The 19,000-nt window shown below is 34.3% G+C and overlaps 1 protein-coding gene across 3 annotated transcripts in view; it reads right to left on the bottom strand.

Moving 5' to 3' along the window:
• The window catches only part of RICTOR (RPTOR independent companion of MTOR complex 2), a 119,830-nt gene that overhangs the window by 30,998 nt on the left and 69,832 nt on the right, over nt 1-19,000 (bottom strand). For all 3 annotated transcript variants that reach the window (XM_077763466.1, XM_077763467.1, XM_077763468.1), the window contains exons 8-24: nt 16,991-17,058; nt 13,923-13,990; nt 12,830-12,912; nt 11,120-11,207; nt 10,447-10,537; nt 10,270-10,336; nt 10,045-10,125; nt 7,174-7,274; nt 4,399-4,564; nt 3,992-4,093; nt 3,820-3,866; nt 2,264-2,399; nt 1,679-1,878; nt 1,335-1,461; nt 808-972; nt 528-604; nt 17-95 (exon numbers count right to left, since the gene is read on the bottom strand). In XM_077763466.1, the coding sequence (XP_077619592.1) occupies nt 17-95; nt 528-604; nt 808-972; nt 1,335-1,461; nt 1,679-1,878; nt 2,264-2,399; nt 3,820-3,866; nt 3,992-4,093; nt 4,399-4,564; nt 7,174-7,274; nt 10,045-10,125; nt 10,270-10,336; nt 10,447-10,537; nt 11,120-11,207; nt 12,830-12,912; nt 13,923-13,990; nt 16,991-17,058 (1,746 nt within the window). The remainder of the gene's footprint in view (nt 1-16; nt 96-527; nt 605-807; nt 973-1,334; nt 1,462-1,678; nt 1,879-2,263; nt 2,400-3,819; nt 3,867-3,991; nt 4,094-4,398; nt 4,565-7,173; nt 7,275-10,044; nt 10,126-10,269; nt 10,337-10,446; nt 10,538-11,119; nt 11,208-12,829; nt 12,913-13,922; nt 13,991-16,990; nt 17,059-19,000) is intronic.

The raw sequence follows: 19,000 nt of genomic DNA, 5'->3' as shown, positions 1-19,000 counted from the left end.
ATCAAAAGAGAGTTACCTTGTGCCATTTTTCCAATTGTTTTGCTACATAACCCCTTTCATTCAGATAAGAAAATCCTTTTGGAATGGAAAGAAATCTGTAAATTAAAACAAGCAGTAGTTTAACACAGAGTCTGACTACAAGTGTGTAAGGAGCTAAAATATCTTAAACACTACTATACTTAAGAAGCTAAAAGACTTTAGGAATAGCTCCTTCCTGAAAGTAAAAGGTCAAATAAAAATAAATTTTCATGATCTTGAAAAAAACATATGAATCTCATCACAGTAAAGAAAATGTCATGAAAATCATGAGAAGACACAGAAATGTAAAAGAAACATTAAGGAAAACAATGAAAAGACAGACTTTCAGTTTTAAAGGCTGTCTATGATTCTGAAATAGACCTCTTTCTGAAGTTAATACTAAACTCTTTAGAGTGCTTCCTGTTTGGATTTGAATCGAGCTTTAAAATACACTGCTAGAGAGAATAGAACAAGATCATAATTATAAGAAAAATTTACTTGATATTTACCTCAGGAGGAGGAGCAAACCCTTGTCCCCAAGGTGAGATAAAGCTGGCTTCATCTGAACAAGAGCATGGAGATTGGCCTAAAAGAGGTGATTGTTAGGCAAATCAACAATCACAAAAAGATAGTAAAGCTTCCATTTCCAAAATGGCTATGATAAGCACATTATAATTTACCTAATTTTCTATTAAAATGGAGTATTTTAATAATTAAAATTAATTTAATAATTAAAATAATTGAAAAATTCATGTCTGAGTATTCTATTATAAAATAATAAGCCTTCACCTTGTCTTCACATGCTTCATCCAGAATATCAAGAGCTTCAGAAGAAATTGTTTTGTTTTTATCGTGTAGCTGGGTCACTAATAATTCAATTCCCCAATTATTGAAGAATTCAACATTAGCTCTCAATAATACTCTTAAATGTTTTGTTGCGTACAGCCTGCAGGCCTACAAAGATAAATGAAAATATTTTAAAAATAACTTCAGCATGGATTGTCAATTTGGACTTTGTTCTAGGACAGTTTTGCTACTTGAAGATGGCAGAAAAACTGGAACTGATGATTTAGCCCTTGATATATTGTTTTAGTCTAGTAAATAAAATACTTCTGTCTCAATCTACTGCTTCTTTCCCTGGAGAGAAAAAACATGGGTCCTACACATAGTCCCCTGGAGGAACTCCTACTTTAAAGTAAACTAAAATTCCATCCCACATTCTTAGAATTAATAATTAATTCTGCTTGGCTAAAATTTATGAAGTACTGAATTAATTGATTATAAAACTACAGTTTTATTGCCTATGTTATACTCACATCAGTAGCTGCAGTAAGGATTTTGGAAAGGATGACTCTCGCCAATCCATCTCTACTATAATCCAAGCTAGAAACAGTCAGTTTCAGCAAGTGATCTTGGTTTTTCAAGGAACAGAGATTAAGGAGACTAAAAAAAAGAGAGAAATATATAAATAAGCATTTCTAGAAAAAAGCATTCAATGACAAATATCACATAAAATGGATAACAGAGCAGCCAAGATAACTTTTTTTTTGTCTTTTAATAAAGCTTAAATACATGTACACAGAATAAAAAGCATACCATATCTGACTACATTAAAAATAAAGTTCAGGTATATTTTGAAACAGAATCTAGGGATATTCACCACTGAAACACGCTGCATTTTTCCAGCATTTTGACTCCATGAGGGTGGCAAGAAAGTGTTCCAATAAATAAAAAGTAGTGTTGACTAAGAGTAGTCAATAAACCATTATTCTGAAGACTCCGTTCAGGTTTCATTCCAGATGAAGCATTGAGCCACTGAACAATATCCTTTACCAGATCTTCTAAGTATCCTTGCCCATCCTAAAAGAAAATACATTGTGATATTATTGGAAAAGCACTTTTACTTGTAACTAGAAAAATGAACTGTAATCAAGTCCAAAAAATTTAGATAATGATGAAGTTACTAATAACAGATACCAATCACTGAGTACTTGTTCATTTCACAATGCTGCAAGAAGATGATATTATCTTCCATTTTACAAGGAAAAAAACAGGTCTTCAAGTAGAAAGCACATAACTCATCCCAAGTCAGAAAACTAGCTAGTGACAAAGTCAGGATTCAAATCTAGGTCTAGGCTCATTCTCTACACTTCTAAATACAACATATGCATACTGAGAAATAGAAGGAAGAGGCCAAATTCAATGAAAAACATCTGCTCTGGAAAATATTCAAAGTGCTTATTACCTCTTCAGACTCAAGAAGAAATTCTGTAAATTGGCAACCCACAACTGTGAGCTGCTTGGACTTGGCAAAATCCAGATCAAGGTTGGCATATAATTTACTGCTGGGCTTGTAGAAGTAAAGTAGTCTTCGCACAAACCTAAGATCAAAATAAAATTAGCAACAAAGTAAGAAACCAATTATTTTAAAATCTTAATCATAGTCTATGATATAAGGTTTTGAATATGTTTTGTGTTTAAACCACTAGAGTAAAAGGCAAGGAATAAATGTATTTGGTACATTACACAAACACACACACTAGAAAAACAAAAAACAACCAAAAAAACACGTTAGTTGTCAAGAACACTATGTGAAATAATTCTATGGGGAGATGGCTGAAAGAACTCATAGACAGCAAAGATGCTAGCGGAAAAATGCAGATATAACCTAACTAGATAGAAGGTAAGCTGGATAAATATAAAGCAGCCACCTGAACATAAGCTTTCTTCGACTCTATTTTGTGACCAACTTTGTTCCATGACTCTATAAAATAATCCTACACTATGTGATGGTAAGCAAAATGTATCATGCTACAATTCTGTCAGTTTTTCACAATTAGACAAAAGGCCAAGCATAAAAGTTGCAGGTAAAATTCAGGCAACTGAATTTATAAAGCAATGGGTACAATTAATGATATTTCAACATTATGGTCTAAGCTTCCATTTAACTTAGTTCAATATAATTTCATGCACTATAATCCAGCCCAACATAGGTGCCAAATCCAGGATGTGGAGAAAGAAAGTTGAATGAGACTTCATCTCTGTTCTCAAGCAGTATGAGAAGTTAGTGCTATGCTTCTTTATTCCAGTATAAGTTTATATGTTTCATGTATGTCCCACCTATAGATATTAAATTAAATATTATGAGTAGATGAGTACAACCAAATAATAATGCTAAGGATGTGAATTTTTCAAAAACATGAAGTAAAGGCCCTTTTATTAAATGAAATCAGTACTGGTAATTGATTAGCCTAAACTCAGAACAATCCAAATGCACAGGGTACCAGGGAGCAGCACACAGCTTGAAGTACTGCGGACACCACGAACACTGGCTTGTTTTATAAAGAGTGTGGAGAACATCAACTTGGTTAAGGGAAATGTAAAGAGGAGGACAAATGGATAATCCTCCAAAGTCAGATGCAAATGCAAGTAGAAGCCGAACAGTAAAAATGGCCTTTGTTTTGGGAGGGAAACATTATGTCCTTATTATGTCACTCTCACATGCTTAGGACTAAGATTACTATATGGTTGATATTACCCCAATCTGAGAAACTTTTATCTAAAGTACATCATGTGTTCCAAAACTAAAACCAGAATATAAATAATTAGAAAAAGAATTAGCTGATGCTTTTGGGTTATAAGACTATACTCAAAAATGTATACATATACCTACTAAATACCAACCACTAAAATGTACATAAATATCTTTAAAATACCAATTATTACTTTTCATGGGTATTAGGCATAATATAATTCAAATCTAACATCTTTCGGTTTAAATCCAAAACAGTCGTTACATACCTGTGCAACTGTTCATCTTTATAGTTTCTTAGATTTACATTTGGCCACTAGAAAAACACAGTATGTTAGATCATATATGTATTTGTCAATTCCCAAACATAATTATGATGAATTACAGTAAGTAATAAAAATGAAGCCAATCAAGCCAGGACTAAGAAGTATCCTGTCATACCTTAAGAATGGTCCCTATAAGATTCCAATTCCATTCAAGATTCTCTTTATGTTGAAGGACTTGGCTATCTCTAAGATTCATTAAAAGAGCTTCCTCTGTATCCTAAGACCATCAGAAAGTAATAAGGAAAATTAAGGCAAATTATCATCACATTGAGAAGACTAAGTTCAAAATTGAAAAATATAAAGAAAGATTTTTCATTTAAGAATGAATTGTGAAGGCTTTTTACCTTTAAAAAGTTATAAAAACATACCTCTAAACTACCTAGTCATTATAAAACTGAAAAGCCATTTGAAAATCCATAATATGAACAAAACTGCAAACTCAAGCAAGTATATGCATATTAAAATCCATCAGTTAAAAATTAGGAAACTAAGTAAAAAAACTGCAGTGTTTCATGTCGGTACCTTAAGAACAAATATATCTTTCTGAACTCGGAGATATTGATCCCGTTTCTGGTGTGTTGCAATTGCTTTCTGAATAATGTGGTCTAAATGGAGGCTGTAAGGCTTAGGTCCTCGTTTCTTCATTTCGTGGAAGCGTTTTAAACAGTTCAAGGCTGCACTGGCTCGCCTAATGAAAAAAAAACTGAATTAATTCCATAGCAAAGCTAGCATTACACGATCTATCTATGTATCTATCTATTTATTGAAGAGTCAAAGACAGATAGAGAGAGGGAGAATCTTAAGCAGGCTCCATGCTCAGTGCAGAGCCTGTTGCAGGGCTCAAACCACAACCCTGGGATTATGACCTGAGCCAAAATCAAACATCATATGCTCAACTGACTAAGCCACCCAGGGGCCCAAAGCTAGCAAAGTTTTAAAGAGATCAACTTGATAAATTACCCTAGTAAAATATATAAATTCAAAGTCAGAGATTGTTACTAAAAAGTAAATCCTTTAATCAAATTTGGACCCACAAAGGAAAAAAATATGAAGAACATTGCTCATTTGTATGAAGAAACATAATTATTTAGACCCAACTAAGTATGTATTTCCTAATCCTTTTTCCTATGGTAGTGGGCACTTTTTATATTGGTTTTAAGAACTACAAAGTCTGAAATCCAGTGTTCTCTACTTTCTTATAAATTATAAAACTTGCTTTTCACATTTAAATCCTTAATATATCTGAAACTAATTTTTATTTATGGTATGAGGCTGGAATATTTCATTTCCACTCCCTGTGGATAATCGATGATTCCAATACCACCCTGTACAGTCTCTACTTGCTCCGCATCTACAACTGTAAATGGTATCTTTTACAAATTGTTTTTAATTCCTTGTTTGTGGTGCATAAAAGCAGAGTTTTCAAGAATCTGGTGGCAATCAAGTCTCAACTCCAGAAGTTCTGGTAAATACAAACCAGATTTAAAATTTAAAAACCTTGAGATGTGTTCAGATTAGCAAATATTTATAAGTAAAGAGAGTTTGCTTAGCTAAAAACAAAAACAAAAAACCCAAAAGCCATTAGAAGACTATTATTACTGAAATTTTGATGGTAAATCTGAATTCTTGATAAACCCTAAAATTCATGGCCATAATCTGATCCAGAGAGTTTAGATCTACCAGGCTTTGGGAAATCTATTTTCCATCATGAAACTACTAAAATAAAAACTGAAACGGAAGCCCTGGCTGACTCAGTAAGTAGAGCACGTGGCTCTTGATCTCAGGGTCTTGAGTTCGAGCTCCTCATGGGTGTAGACTACTTACATTTAAAAAAGAAAAAAAGTTGAAAAGCTATCAATGCTATTGGAAGCCTAGAGTTAGAACTGAGATAGATGATCCCTAATGGCTTTTAGGGATCTTCAATCTACTAAATAATAGTATATTCATAGGTAGAATTAACATCAATAAATAGAAGATTAGTTATTTATAGTGAGGCCCATATGTGTACTTCTGAATTTAAGAAACTTTTTTTTTGAGAGAGAGAGAGGGTACAAGTAAGCAAGGGGCAGAGAGAGAGGGAGAATCTCATGAGGGACAGAGGGGCGGGGGGGATTGGGGCTCACCCAGGGCATGTGTTTTACCCAAAGCAGGGCACAGCTCACCCGAAGCAGGGGCTTTTGCTCACCCAATGTGGGACTCAAACTCATGAAATCTGAGATCATGATCTGAATTGAAGTCAGATGCTTAACGGCTCAGCCACCTAGGCACCCAAAAGTTAACTGAACTTTGAAGAAATGTATAACTGTTAATAAAAATGCATAGTTCTGAATAGCTAATGAACTGTATTGTACTAACGTTACCAAAAAAATAGGTTTCCAAATATATAGGTTTCTGTGATAATAGGCAGAATAAAAAAAATGGGAGGGAGGTAAACACCCCTGGGGTAGACATAATCTTAACCAAATGAAAATGATTCCTGCTAGCACTTTCCAATCAAGCTTCTTCTTTACTTTTTAAATTATATTTTATTATTAGCACTGAAACTCCACCAGAGCTAAAGCTGTATTACCATACTCTTGGGTTATAAATTCTGTTTGCAGTATCTCCTTCAGTATTAAGAGTTTAGTTTACTTCAATGCCTACAGTATGGGTTACTAAATTACAACATTTTTAATTACACACATAAAAGAATACATTGGTTTTTTTTTTTAATTTTTTTTTTAATGTTTTATTTATTTCTGAGAGAGAGAGACAGTGTGATCAGGGGAGGGTCAGAGAGAGAGGGAGACACAGAATCTGAAGCAGGCTCCAGGCTCTGAACTGTCAGCACAGAGCCCAACACAGGACTCGAACCCATGAACCGTGAGATCATGACCTGAGTGGAAGTCTGATACTTAAAGGACTGAACCACCCAAGCACCCCAAAAGAATACATTGTTAATCTTTGTGCTTTATTAACTTGAAATATTTTAGACATTAAAAAAAGAGACTGAATTGTTGCTCAAAACATAAAATAGTCCAAAAAATTCTCAACCAATAACTTTAATGATGAAGTAGAGAGTCTATGTCCTTATTCAGAAATATGCTAGAAAATCTTGATTTTACTAAGCTATAATACTTGGTAGCCTAAAATACAAATTATTAAATGATACTATTAATTTTCCTCTTACTTACAAGGCTTCCCTAAAAAAATAAAAATAAATAAAATAAACAAAAGAATTTAAAAAGAAGAGAAGGTCATCTGAGTGGGTATTAAATATATCAGACACAATCTTTGCTACAGAGCTCTGATACTTACAGTCTCTTTTCTTTGGGGATATCAAAAGATGCAGCCATATTCATTAGGGTTGGCAGGCAGTGCAAATGATGGCTATGTGAATGAGGAAGAATTGTATTTGCCTAAAATGAAACATAACATTTTTTAAGAGTTGAGAAATAGAAATATTTGGTTATAGACTACCCACAGATAAAATACTAAAGGTTTTACTCATGAAATTAACTTAACGACTTTCTAGTACAAACTTATTTATAATTTTTATCTTATCTACTTTTAACAAGGATGAGACAGAATAAAGATACGGACTCACATTAATTAAACTCTGAATTTCATAGATCCTTTATTATAACTTTATCATTTTTAAGAAGTAACCAATTAAATTCTATTCTTTTTGTTTTGTTTTGTTTTTTGTTTTTTGTTTTTTTACAAATAGTTTATTGTCAAATTAGTTTCCACATAACACTCAGTGCTCATCCCCACAAGTGTCCTCCTCCATGCCCATCCCCCCCTCCCCCCCACATCCATCAGTCCTCAGTTTTTGTCAGCATTCAAGAGTCTCTCATGGTTTGCCTCTCTCCCTTTCCCCCACCATTTCCGCCCTTCTTCTCCCCCTTGTTCCTCCGTCAAGTTCCTCCTAATCCTCCTATATGTGCAAACATATGATATTTGTCCTCCTCTGCCTGACTTATTTCGCTCAGCATAACACCCTCAAGGTCCATCCATGTTGCTACACATGGCCAGATTTCATTGTTTCTCATTGCCATGGAGTATTCCATGGTATAGATAAACCACATCTTCTTGATCCATTCATCTGTTGATGGACACTTAGGCTCTTTCCATGTTTTAGCTATTGTGGAGAGTGCTGCTATGAACATTGGGGTACATGTGCTCCTATGCATCAGCATTTCTGTATCCCTTGGGTAAATTCCTAGCAGTGCTATTGCTGGGTCATAGGGGAGTTCTATTGTTAGTTTCCTGAGGAACCTCCACACTGTTTTCCAGAGGGGCTGTACCAGTTTACATTCCCACCAACAGTGTAGGAGGGTGCCCGTTTCTCCACATCCTCGCCAGCATCTAGAGTTCTCTGATTTGCTCATTTTAGCCACTCTGATTAAATTCTATTCTTAAATGATTTAAAAGGATTACATACCAAAACTTAGATCCTCCAAAAAAAAAAAAAAAATCTTAGATCCAGTGCTGTAATTAATCCTGCTTTCTAAATAAAACCCACCACTCAATCTGCTATCAATGAAGATAAGTAAATGAATCAAATGTGGAAGCCAGAAAATCTAAGTATAATAAGCAATGAACACAATATACTCAAAAATGATCAGCTTTTACATTTCAAGGGAATCACAAAATTCTGGTCATGGAGGAAGGAAACAGATAAAATTTATTAAAAAATTCCTTCATGTAAAAGCAACTAATTCTAGACATTGATCACCTTATAGGAAATGATATATTAAGAATGAAAATAAAAATCAGATTTGAGAAACCTGTAATATGATTTAACTTCTCCATGGATGGGCTGAAGGAGAATGCAGCACGTGGCTGAACAACTCACTGATAAACAAGACAGTTGCTAAACTCTGTTTATTTCTCTTTATCTCAATCACAGAGCCCAGCTGCTATGTGAGGAAAAAAACAAAAAACTAGGGGTGGGAAGGCCTGAAACAACAGAAATAACAAGTACTCTGCCAATAAGAGAAAACCAGAACATAATTTTAAAAGATCTGCCACAGAGTTACTTCTTCCTTAGTGAGCTCAAAGTGGTTCTTTCTATTTAGCATTCTATTAACAAATAGGTGACCTAGAAATAGGAATTTCTATCTTGCCAACAATCAGTTCTCCCATTCCTTGATTTGCTGGGAGTAGAGAATGGTCAGATCACCTTATTAGCTCTGATGTCACAAAATCAAAGCAAAAAAAAAAAAAAGATTCTCACCCTTTAAACCTCAACCCACAAGTGTGAAGAGAAAAATGTGTTCAAACAAGGGAGTTCTATTTGGAAAATTATCACAAAAGTTTTCTAAAATTCAGACACTATTTGCAACAACATGGATGGAACTGGAGAGTATTATGCTAAGTGAGATAAATCAGTCAGAGAAAGACAGATATCATATGTTTTCTCTCACATGTGGAATTTGAGAAACTTGACAGAAGACCATAGGGAAGGGAAGGGAAAAAAAATAGTTACAGAGAGGGAGGCAAACCATTAGAGGCTCTTAAATACAGAGAACAAACTGAGGCCTGATGAGAGAGTGGAGGAAAGGGGAAAACGGGTGATGGGCACTGAGGAGGGAACTTGCTGGGATGAGCACTAGGTGTTGTACGTAAGCGATGAATCATGGGAATCCACTCCCAAAGCCAAGAACACACTGTATACACTGTTATGTTAGCTAACCTGACAACAAATTATATTTTAAAAAATAAATTAAAAAAATAAAATTCAGGCACTGATTGACATTATCATTTCCACTGTTAGCTGATTGAACGATCTAGTTTTGTAATTTCTTGCTTGTTAGGCAAGAAATCTTTCTAAGATACATTAAGATCTATAGGATTCAAAATGTCCATATCAAAAGCAAGTATAAAAATATTTAGTACTTTTTAATTTTTACATTTGTTCCATTTATAAAACTAGCCTATACATACACACATAATATACATACATACACACATACATATATATATATATCTACACACACACACAGATATATAGATAAATACAAGGCATCAAGGCTCTTTGCAATGCAAAGAGAAACATTCAAAACATTCAAAAAATGCAAATTTACTTTCTAAGGTACTACAAAGTAACATTATTAAAATAACCTTTTTATAAATTAAAACAGTAAATGGTATGAAACATAATCCAGAGTTGCTAAACTTTACCATATGTAGAAGCTCTCCTAGAAGAATGGTAGCTCTAACTGAGATATGGTCATCACTGTTTGTTATCACTTCAACCAAGCCCTTTGAAAATAAGAAAAGAAAATATAGTTGCAAAATGGTATGTAGGAACACATGTATGCATCATGTTTGTCTGTTGCTCTGAAAGAATTTGTCAGAGAAAATTAAAAAATAAAATAGAATAAGTTAAGGTGTATTAAGTCTTGCCTCTAGAAGTCCATTACGAATAAATGCAGACAGTATTAGTGCCAAATAATTATCCATGAGGTCTGGCCTAGAAATGAAAACAACACAGAAGCAGTTTAAGTTACTGTTCAATATATTACATAACTGAACATGAAAACAGTAACTATAATAAATTTGAACCCTTTTTCTAAATACTACCTGGATCTGGCACGATGAGGAAGAATAGTTTTTGCCTCAGCTGCTACAAAGCCATCGGAAAGCCTCCAACTGTCTTGGAATCTGCCTGGATCTAAAATAGTTAAAATCAGGTGGTTAGAAAAAAATGAAAAATCACTAAAACACATCAGTTAACCATCAGCTAGTCAGGCTACAAATAATGTTTTAAAATGTTAGTTAAATAAATAAATAGACTGAAAAGACATTCAGAAAAAACTTATTTCCTGATGTACATTTCATTTTGGGACTTAAATCATTTGGCTAAAAGAAAATGAAAATGAGATAATCTAATTTGAGAATTACATCAATTTCTTATCTCCTCTCTTCCTTTCAAATTTTTCCATCTTTCTACTAATTTCACTACTCATTTGCAATAGCTAGGATGATGGAAAAAATTTTAAACTTCTTATTTTTAGAAATTTATTTGAGGTTTTATTTTTGTATCAATTTCATGATGATGCAATAAAAAGATGATATTCAATATTTACTTCATTATTTTGCCTTTGAAGGCAAATTTAAATTTGTAATTCAAAAAATTACAAAATAGGAACAAATTATCATAATTTAAAATTATTGTATTTTAAAATAGGAACAAATTATTATAATTAAAAAAACTATAATATAGATACATATACAAATGTACTTCATTACTTACCTACACTGAGCAGTGCTTCTATGAATTCTTCAGTCACAACAGGTAGAGGAAGACGAAATATATCATAGAGTACTTCAAGTAGACCTCGCTACAAGTGCAAATAAATACAGTCCATTTATTTTTATGGAATGAACCTTCATTTAAATTAAAAAATTAAAAAAATTTAAAAAGATTTTTTAAATATCCTATTCACAGAATAAAATACTGATAAAGACAGACTATAGTATTTTAGAAAACCACCATATCAGGCCTATATTACACAAGAGATAACTACAGCATACTTGCTACATACACGATTCAATCTTTCCACTAAATCTCTTATTATCCCCACTTCAGTACATATGGGAGAAACAGATTTACAGATTATAAGTAATTTGCTCCAAGGTCATGGAGCTATCAATACTAAAACCAGGAGTCAAATCTGAGTTGGCCAGACTCCCAAAACCATGTTCTTTCACCATCTGCTACGTAATAAGCAGTCAGGTGAACTGCCCCAACCTTTAGATCCCTGCTTATACATCTTTCCATCTATAATCACATCCCTCCATTTCTGTGGTCTAACTGCTTTTCAGTTCACACTAAGCAAGGCACCCTTGACTAATATTTTCTAATACTTTTCAACTCCAGGTTTGGTTCAAATAAAGAAAAACAAGAAAAGGGCACATTTTATTCTTTTGAATACAATTAAACCAAAAACATTTAGGAGCCTGGGTGGCTCAGTTTGTTGAGTGTCTGACTTCAGCTTGGGTCAGGATCTCGTGGTCCATGAGTTCGAGCCCCGCGTCAGGCTCTGTGCTGACAGCTCAGAGCCTGGTGCCTGCTTCAGATTCTGTGTCTCCCTCTCTCTCCCCCAGTTCATGTTCTGTCTCTCTCTGTCTCTCAAAAATGAACGTTAAAAACAATTTTTTTAAATAAAAAACAAAATCAAAAACATTTAAGTGGAAAAGGAAGAACCACGGAAGAATTTTTTTCCCTCCAACTTCAATTTGTTTTAGCTGCTTAACATAAATTATTATGCACTAATAATTTAGGAATGTATCCAATAAGCATATAAATATTAAGAAACCAAAATTAATCAAAAATACCACTCCTACATATTGTAAAAACATAAGTTAGAAGGCATAAGATAAATACTTTATCTACTTTTTACTAAGTATATTTCTGGACTGCTTGAACCTTTTACAACGAGAATGCCCTTCCATATTTGCATTTTTTAATGAATAAAGTATAATTGATTTCATATTTTAATCCAGCTTTTAATGTAGCCACAGTTCCTAACAACATTAGTATTTCTTTTTTTTTTTAATGTCTATTTTTGAGAGAGAGCAAGCGAGAGCGAGCAAGTGAGCACGAGTAGGGGAGGGGTAGAGAGCGACACACACACAGAGCCTGAAGCAGGCTCCAGGCTCTGAGCTGTCAGCACAGAGCCTGACGCGGGGCTCAAACCCATGAACCATTAGTTCATGAACTGAGCTGAAGCCGGATGCTTAACCGACTGAGCCATCCAGGCGGCCCTCAACATCAGTATTTCAAGTTATTTGCATTACCCTTGGGGTTCAACTAAGCATTAAACATTTATTCATGTATTTTTTAAATGATCTATGATATAGATTAAGGAAAAAGCAACACCTAAAATACTTTTTTTTTTTTTTAACAAGTAATCTCTGTTGAAAGTCCAGCAAGGAAACAATTAGAGTAACTTTTACCTACCCTTATTTCCATATTTGGTATACAAAGTACTCCAATTAGAGACTGGATTCCAGAGTTTCCAGGTTTACATAAATTAATAATACCTAAAAAGGATAAAAAGGAGAAAAAAAATTATTGATTTGAATTTCAAAAATTTCTATAACATTCATAATATAAAATCTACGATATTCTTCCAAATAATTTCCAGAAGTGTGCTATTATTTGTCAGCAGTAACATTCCTCTACTGACTAGTAATTTTATCATTTAAATTCCTTCTTCTATTTGTTTCATACTCCAAAAAGTTCATGAAATCTGACTGCCTACCAACTCCTGATTGCTGCTGAGTTTTCAGAAAGTAATACCAGACAGAGTAGGACACCGTTCTGTCTTTCTTACATAATAGCTTCTTAACCTAAAGTGAAGTGAAAAATTTGCTTGGCATTTGGTCTTTTAAAAGTTTAATTCTAAAATTTATTGAATGCACAAAAGGCTGTAACTGACAGACTTCAAATAATCTATGTAGATCAAAGTTTTTAGTGGGATAATGAAGTCAAACAATTTTAAGTACATTAATAATGTCACAAAGGAAGATACGTGAACAGCCAATAAACACGTACAGATTATTCAATATCATAGTCATTGGGGAAATCCAAATAACATTCTCAAGTAGACACCACTACACACCCACCAGAATGGCTAAAGTCAAAGACAACACAAAACTGTGGCAAGTATGCAGAGCAACTGGAACTCTCACGCTCTGACGATGGGAGGATAAAATGGTGTGAGCATGCTGGGAAAAAGTCTGTCAGTTTCTTAAAACAAAAGTAAACATGCACCTACATCATGACCCAGCAATTCTATTTGGGTATTCACCCAGGACAAATGAAAGCTCATGTCCACATAAAGACTTTGTAACTGCCCAGGTAATCATTAACACACTGACTTACATATAGTTCATTTTAATAATCTTGTACAAATCCCTCTGACTCTAATAACATATAAAGTTAAAACTAGGTTAACACCTAAATCAGATGCTGCAATAGTAATTTAACATTTAAAAAATTAATCAAGTTCTTCTTACTGGATGTTATAAAGCAGCACAGAGTAACTTACCTGCCCATGACCGGAATGTTGCTATGATTCCCATTTTACTGGCTAGAAACCTCGCTTCCCTGTCTTCTCTGTTTGAAGAGTGGGGATGACAAAGAGCAGAGACCAAAGAAATTAAATGTTAAAATAAAAAGTGTGATTTTCTTCTACTGTATTAGAAAAAAAAGTCTATCATTAGCTAACATTTAAATATCTACACAGGAAATAAAACATGTTTAAAAAAAAAAAGATCAGATCTGCCTCAAAAAAATGACCCAATTATACACTGACTTCCACCCCAATTTAAAATTCCCAACATGTTGATTTAAAATAAGTTATAAATTCCACTTTTTAATTTAGTTCTACTTTTTCTGCTCTTTCTGAAAACTACTGTTAGCTACCTCATTAACACCTGTAATTGAGCACTGGAGGTAGCAACACCCTATTTAATAAGCATCTCTGTCAAAAGGCTACCCCTTAGCAAAGAAAATTAACTTTTATGTTTGCCACATGTAATCCTTTAAGTATTTATTTATTTATTTAACCTCTACCCTCCTAATGTAGGGCTTGAACTCACGACCCCAAGATCAAGAACCACATGCTCTTCAGAGGAAGCAAGCCAGGCGCCGACAGCATGCGTTCTCTTTACTTGATACCTCTTACCCAAATTTACTTGAACATTTCTGACAAGTAAGCTCAACAACCCATATATTCACTGGTATTATTAAAAAAATAGATATTATTAATATCAACAGCTGCTTTCTTCTAAGTGTGTATCCCAATGTCTCACTTGTTCTTTCCTATGCAATAGTTTACGACCACTAATTAAACAATATAACTATTTACATTCATTATATATTTTCCACGTATGGCTTATGGCCAGTTTCAATACTTAATAGCAATCTTCCACTATTTCTGCTACCTCAACCACCTCTACTCTGCGTATGGTTTTTTTTCTGTGACATCTTTTTGTCTTTACTAAGAAAATCCTTAAATAATTCTGAGAATACAGAAATTGAGAACTTACAAAGAAAAAACAGAGGAGATTAAAAAAATGACAGAAAATCAAGTTAAAAGAATGGGGAGTAATCAGTCTACAAAAGATGAATGAAACACTTAAAAATTTACATAAACAAGCCACACTAAGCTCTGCAGCATCCAATAAATGAGAAGTCAACAGAAACTAAAATGAGGAAATCAGGTGGTAAAAGAAACAAGAACTGGACAACTATGGGATAAAGCTTTTGGCGCTCCTTCTCTTGAAAATGTTAGTGACAGGGGAGCTTGGGCGGCTTTGCTGGTTAAGTGTCTGGCTCTTGGTTTCGGCTCAGGTCATGATCTCAGTGTTCATGAGTTCGAGCTCAGCAACAGGCTTAGCGGACAGCACACCCTGCAGACCCCGCTTGGGATCCTGTCTCTCTCTATTCTTCCCCTGCTCGTGAACACTCTCTCAAAAAACAAATAAACATTAAAAAAATGTTAGTGACACACGTATAGTGACTGCCAGGTAATCCGTTCTTTAATATATTCAATAAATTTGTAGTATTTTTTAAAAATCACTCATTTCCTTGTTCCCTGGCCATAATGTACCTATGCTCTAGAAAATACTCATACTCGAGGAACTTAATGAATGTATAGAACCAAACAAGTAAGGAAGGATTTGGTGGAATGTATTTTCCCCCTCTAACTCTAAAAAATACCCAGGCTCACCTATCATTCATCCTGGTAGGCAGAACTCTAAAAATGTCCTCCATCCCTGAAGATTCTATGCCCTAATCCCTAGACCCTGTGAATATGGTTATCACTGCCATGGTTGTGACTAATTTATGTTATATAGCCTGGCAGATCATCTGGTAGGCTTGATCTAACTGGAGAGCTTTCACCAGCTGGTGGTAGAAGAGAATTCAAAGCAAAGCGTTCAAGGAATTTTTTCTGTTTGAAGACAGAGGGAGCCCTGTGCCAAGGAAAGAGGCTGGCTTCTAGAAGCTGAGGAGGCCCAGCTGACAGCAAGGAAACAGAAAACCAGTTTTATAATAGCAAGGAAGTAAATTCTGCCAACAACCTGAATGGGCTTGGAAATGGATTTTTTATCAGAATCTCGAGATGAGAGCAGTGCCAGACTTCTGACCTACTGAACGATGGGCTAATAAACTGATGTTATTTTAAGCTATTACATTCAGAGTAATTTGTCATGAAGCAATACAAAGTGTAATTTCTCCCATCAAGAAGGACAATGTTAAGTATCATAAGGAAAAGCCAAGAAAGGGACTAAAAGAATCCCAATTCATAAGGAGTAAGGTTTGAGAAGACTTCAACAGAGAGCATCTATTTTGATTTCTGAGCTCAGGTCATGAAATGTTTAAGGTGTGATGACTCCACAGGGATAGCAGTGATTAAAGACCTAAAACCACTATTTTTCATAAAAATGAAAAACAAAAATACCCAGGCTTACCTATCATTCATCCTGGTAGGCAGAACTCTAAAAATGTCCTCCATCCCCTCAAGATTCTATGCCCTAATCCCTAGGGCATTCAAATCTTGACAGATAATGAATACATTGATAATACATTGATCCCTGAATCAATTTACAGTTATCTCAGAATACCTAGTGAACAATGTGCTTTTCTCTCAAAAAAAACCTCTGAAAATTACCTTGCCTCATTTTTAGAAAACAACCTTTACTCTCTCTCATTTCCTTACTAAGTTTACTTTCAGTCTTCTACAGAGTAGATCTTACTGCTTACTCAATTTGTTAGGGCAGCTCTTCATTCTATTATTCCCTTTCATTTTTCATTTTTAGTTTCTCAATGCAATTATGCTAAAACTACATACAATAGAAAAACAAAGATCTAGGTTTCTACCACAGCCTATCTTACATTTTTTTCAGTAAGAGATTAATTCCAAGTCTTTAAATTTCTCATAACTTATTTTTAATTTTTTAAACCACAGCTAATTATACTATGAGAACTACAATATAACTCCATGAAACAGGAAATGTACTTAAATTTACATGTTCTGGCTCTACAAGCAATCAAGCAAATCTAAAACCTTTAACAGCAACACACACGCATTTCCATTTAAGCCGTACTTACTTGAGTTGTCCTTCAGCTGTATCTGGACTATGTCTGTAGTGAAAATCGGTATAGGGTGCTAAAATTCGCTAATAAAAATAAAGGAGAAAAAGAAGAAGAAAAAGGGTCTTTATTATAAAATGCATTCCTCCTGTAACAAGCTAAAGTTAATTTCACTTGTCTATGTCTTTGACTGGGTATACTATTTGAGAGACTTATTTCTCCAAATTCATCATCAAGGAAGATATTTGAGTGATTTTTATGTACAAATCAAATTTTTTTAACTTTTAAAATTGAGGTATAACATATACGTAAAACCGTGCACAAACATTGGTGTATTTGGTGTATTTTCTCAAACTAATAAGCATTTTCCTGTCACTGGCAACAGAGGAAGAAAACATCAGCATCCTGAAAGCTTCCTTATTCTTTCTTTAGATTCAGTCACTACCTACCCTGAGATTATTACCTGGACTTTTAAAACTATGATTTAGTTTTCCTTATTTTTGAACAGTATTAAGTGGTTTTATTTTATATTCATTCTTCTTTTCATGCTAGTATAAAAAAACCCAAGTTATTTTGGTGTACTGCCTTTGTATTCAGCAATCTTGCTGAACTCACTCATTTTAAATTTTCAACCACTATATCACATATACCAAATCTCCCGCTGTGCTTCCTGGATTATTGTGGTCTAATTTTTAATATTAAATAGAATTTAAAATCCATAAGACAGGGGCGCCTGGGTGGCTCAGGCGGTTAAGCGTCTGACTTCAGCTCAGGTCATGGTATCATGGTTCATGGGTTCGAGCCCCACGTCAGGCTCTGTGCTGACAGCTAGTTCAGAGCCTGGAGCCTGTTTTCAGATTCTGTATCTCCCTCTCTCTCTCTGACCCTCTCCTGCTTACACTGTCTCTCTCTCAGAAATAAATAAAACATTAAAAAAATACGTAAGACATTATTAAAATCCCTTCTGACAACTGGTATTCTTTTATATTGTTATATCTGTGCCTTTTCTATCATGCTTTATTCATTCCTTCCTACATTTCCTTATTTGTCTTAGATCATTTTCCTTCTGACTGAGGACTCCCTTTACTCTTTCATTCTTTGTGTGTCTCATTTTTTAAACAGCAATAAAATTTATGATCTCATATGATTTCTGTTGAGTCAGGAATGTAGGAGAAGCTTAGGTATGTAGTTATGGCTTAGGGTCCTTCACAGATTGCAGTCAAAATACTGTCAAAACTACAGTCACCCGAAGACTCTGTTTCAAGATGGTTCACTCACAATGTGTTAGTTGTGTTGGCATCAGAGTTCAGCTCCACCCCACATGGGCCTCTCCCCTTGGGCTGTTCTAGTGTCTTCCAAACATAAGGGCAAGTAATCCAAGAAAGAGTACTGTTTCTTTACATTCTCTTTGGTCTTTTTCTTAGTCTGAAACATCCTTACTTTACCTTTGATTTTAAAAGATATTTTCTTTGGGTTAGGCTGGCATTTCTTTCAGTATTGTAAAGTTGCCATTTTACCAGCTCCTAGTTTCCAGGATTTTTGTTGGGAATCAGCTATCAGACATGTTCCNTCATTCTTTGCACGTTTTTTTTTTTTTCTCCCCCCCCCCCCCCCCCCGGAGCTGCTTTCAAGATTTTTATTTATTTTGGTTTTCAAAAATCTTACCAGGATGTGCCTACATACTTTTTCTCCATATTTCCTTATTTGGAGTTTTCTAAGCTTTGTGAACATGAAGTTTCATCACTTTAACAAACAAAATTTCTGCCACTGTCTCTTTAGATATCTGCTTCTGCCCCATTTTCTCTTTCTTCTCTAAAAACAGTTATGTTTTATCACTTTTGTTGTGTTCTTTTCATTTCCTTCTTGTCCCTGCTCTGTGCTTTACCCTGGATATTTTTATTGACTTTTCCTCCAATTTACTAAAATTATCTTCTTGTCTAAAATGAATTTTTCATTGAGTTCAGAATGTCAGGTATTATATTTTTCAGTACTAGAACTTCCACTGCATTCATTTGTATATTCCAATTA

Source organism: Crocuta crocuta, unplaced genomic scaffold (genome assembly GCF_008692635.1).
Source record: "Crocuta crocuta isolate KB4526 unplaced genomic scaffold, BGI_CrCroc_1.0 scaffold4, whole genome shotgun sequence".
In the NCBI taxonomy this organism is placed as follows: Eukaryota; Metazoa; Chordata; class Mammalia; order Carnivora; family Hyaenidae; genus Crocuta; species Crocuta crocuta.
This window is presented reverse-complemented; position numbering and strand designations above follow the sequence as displayed.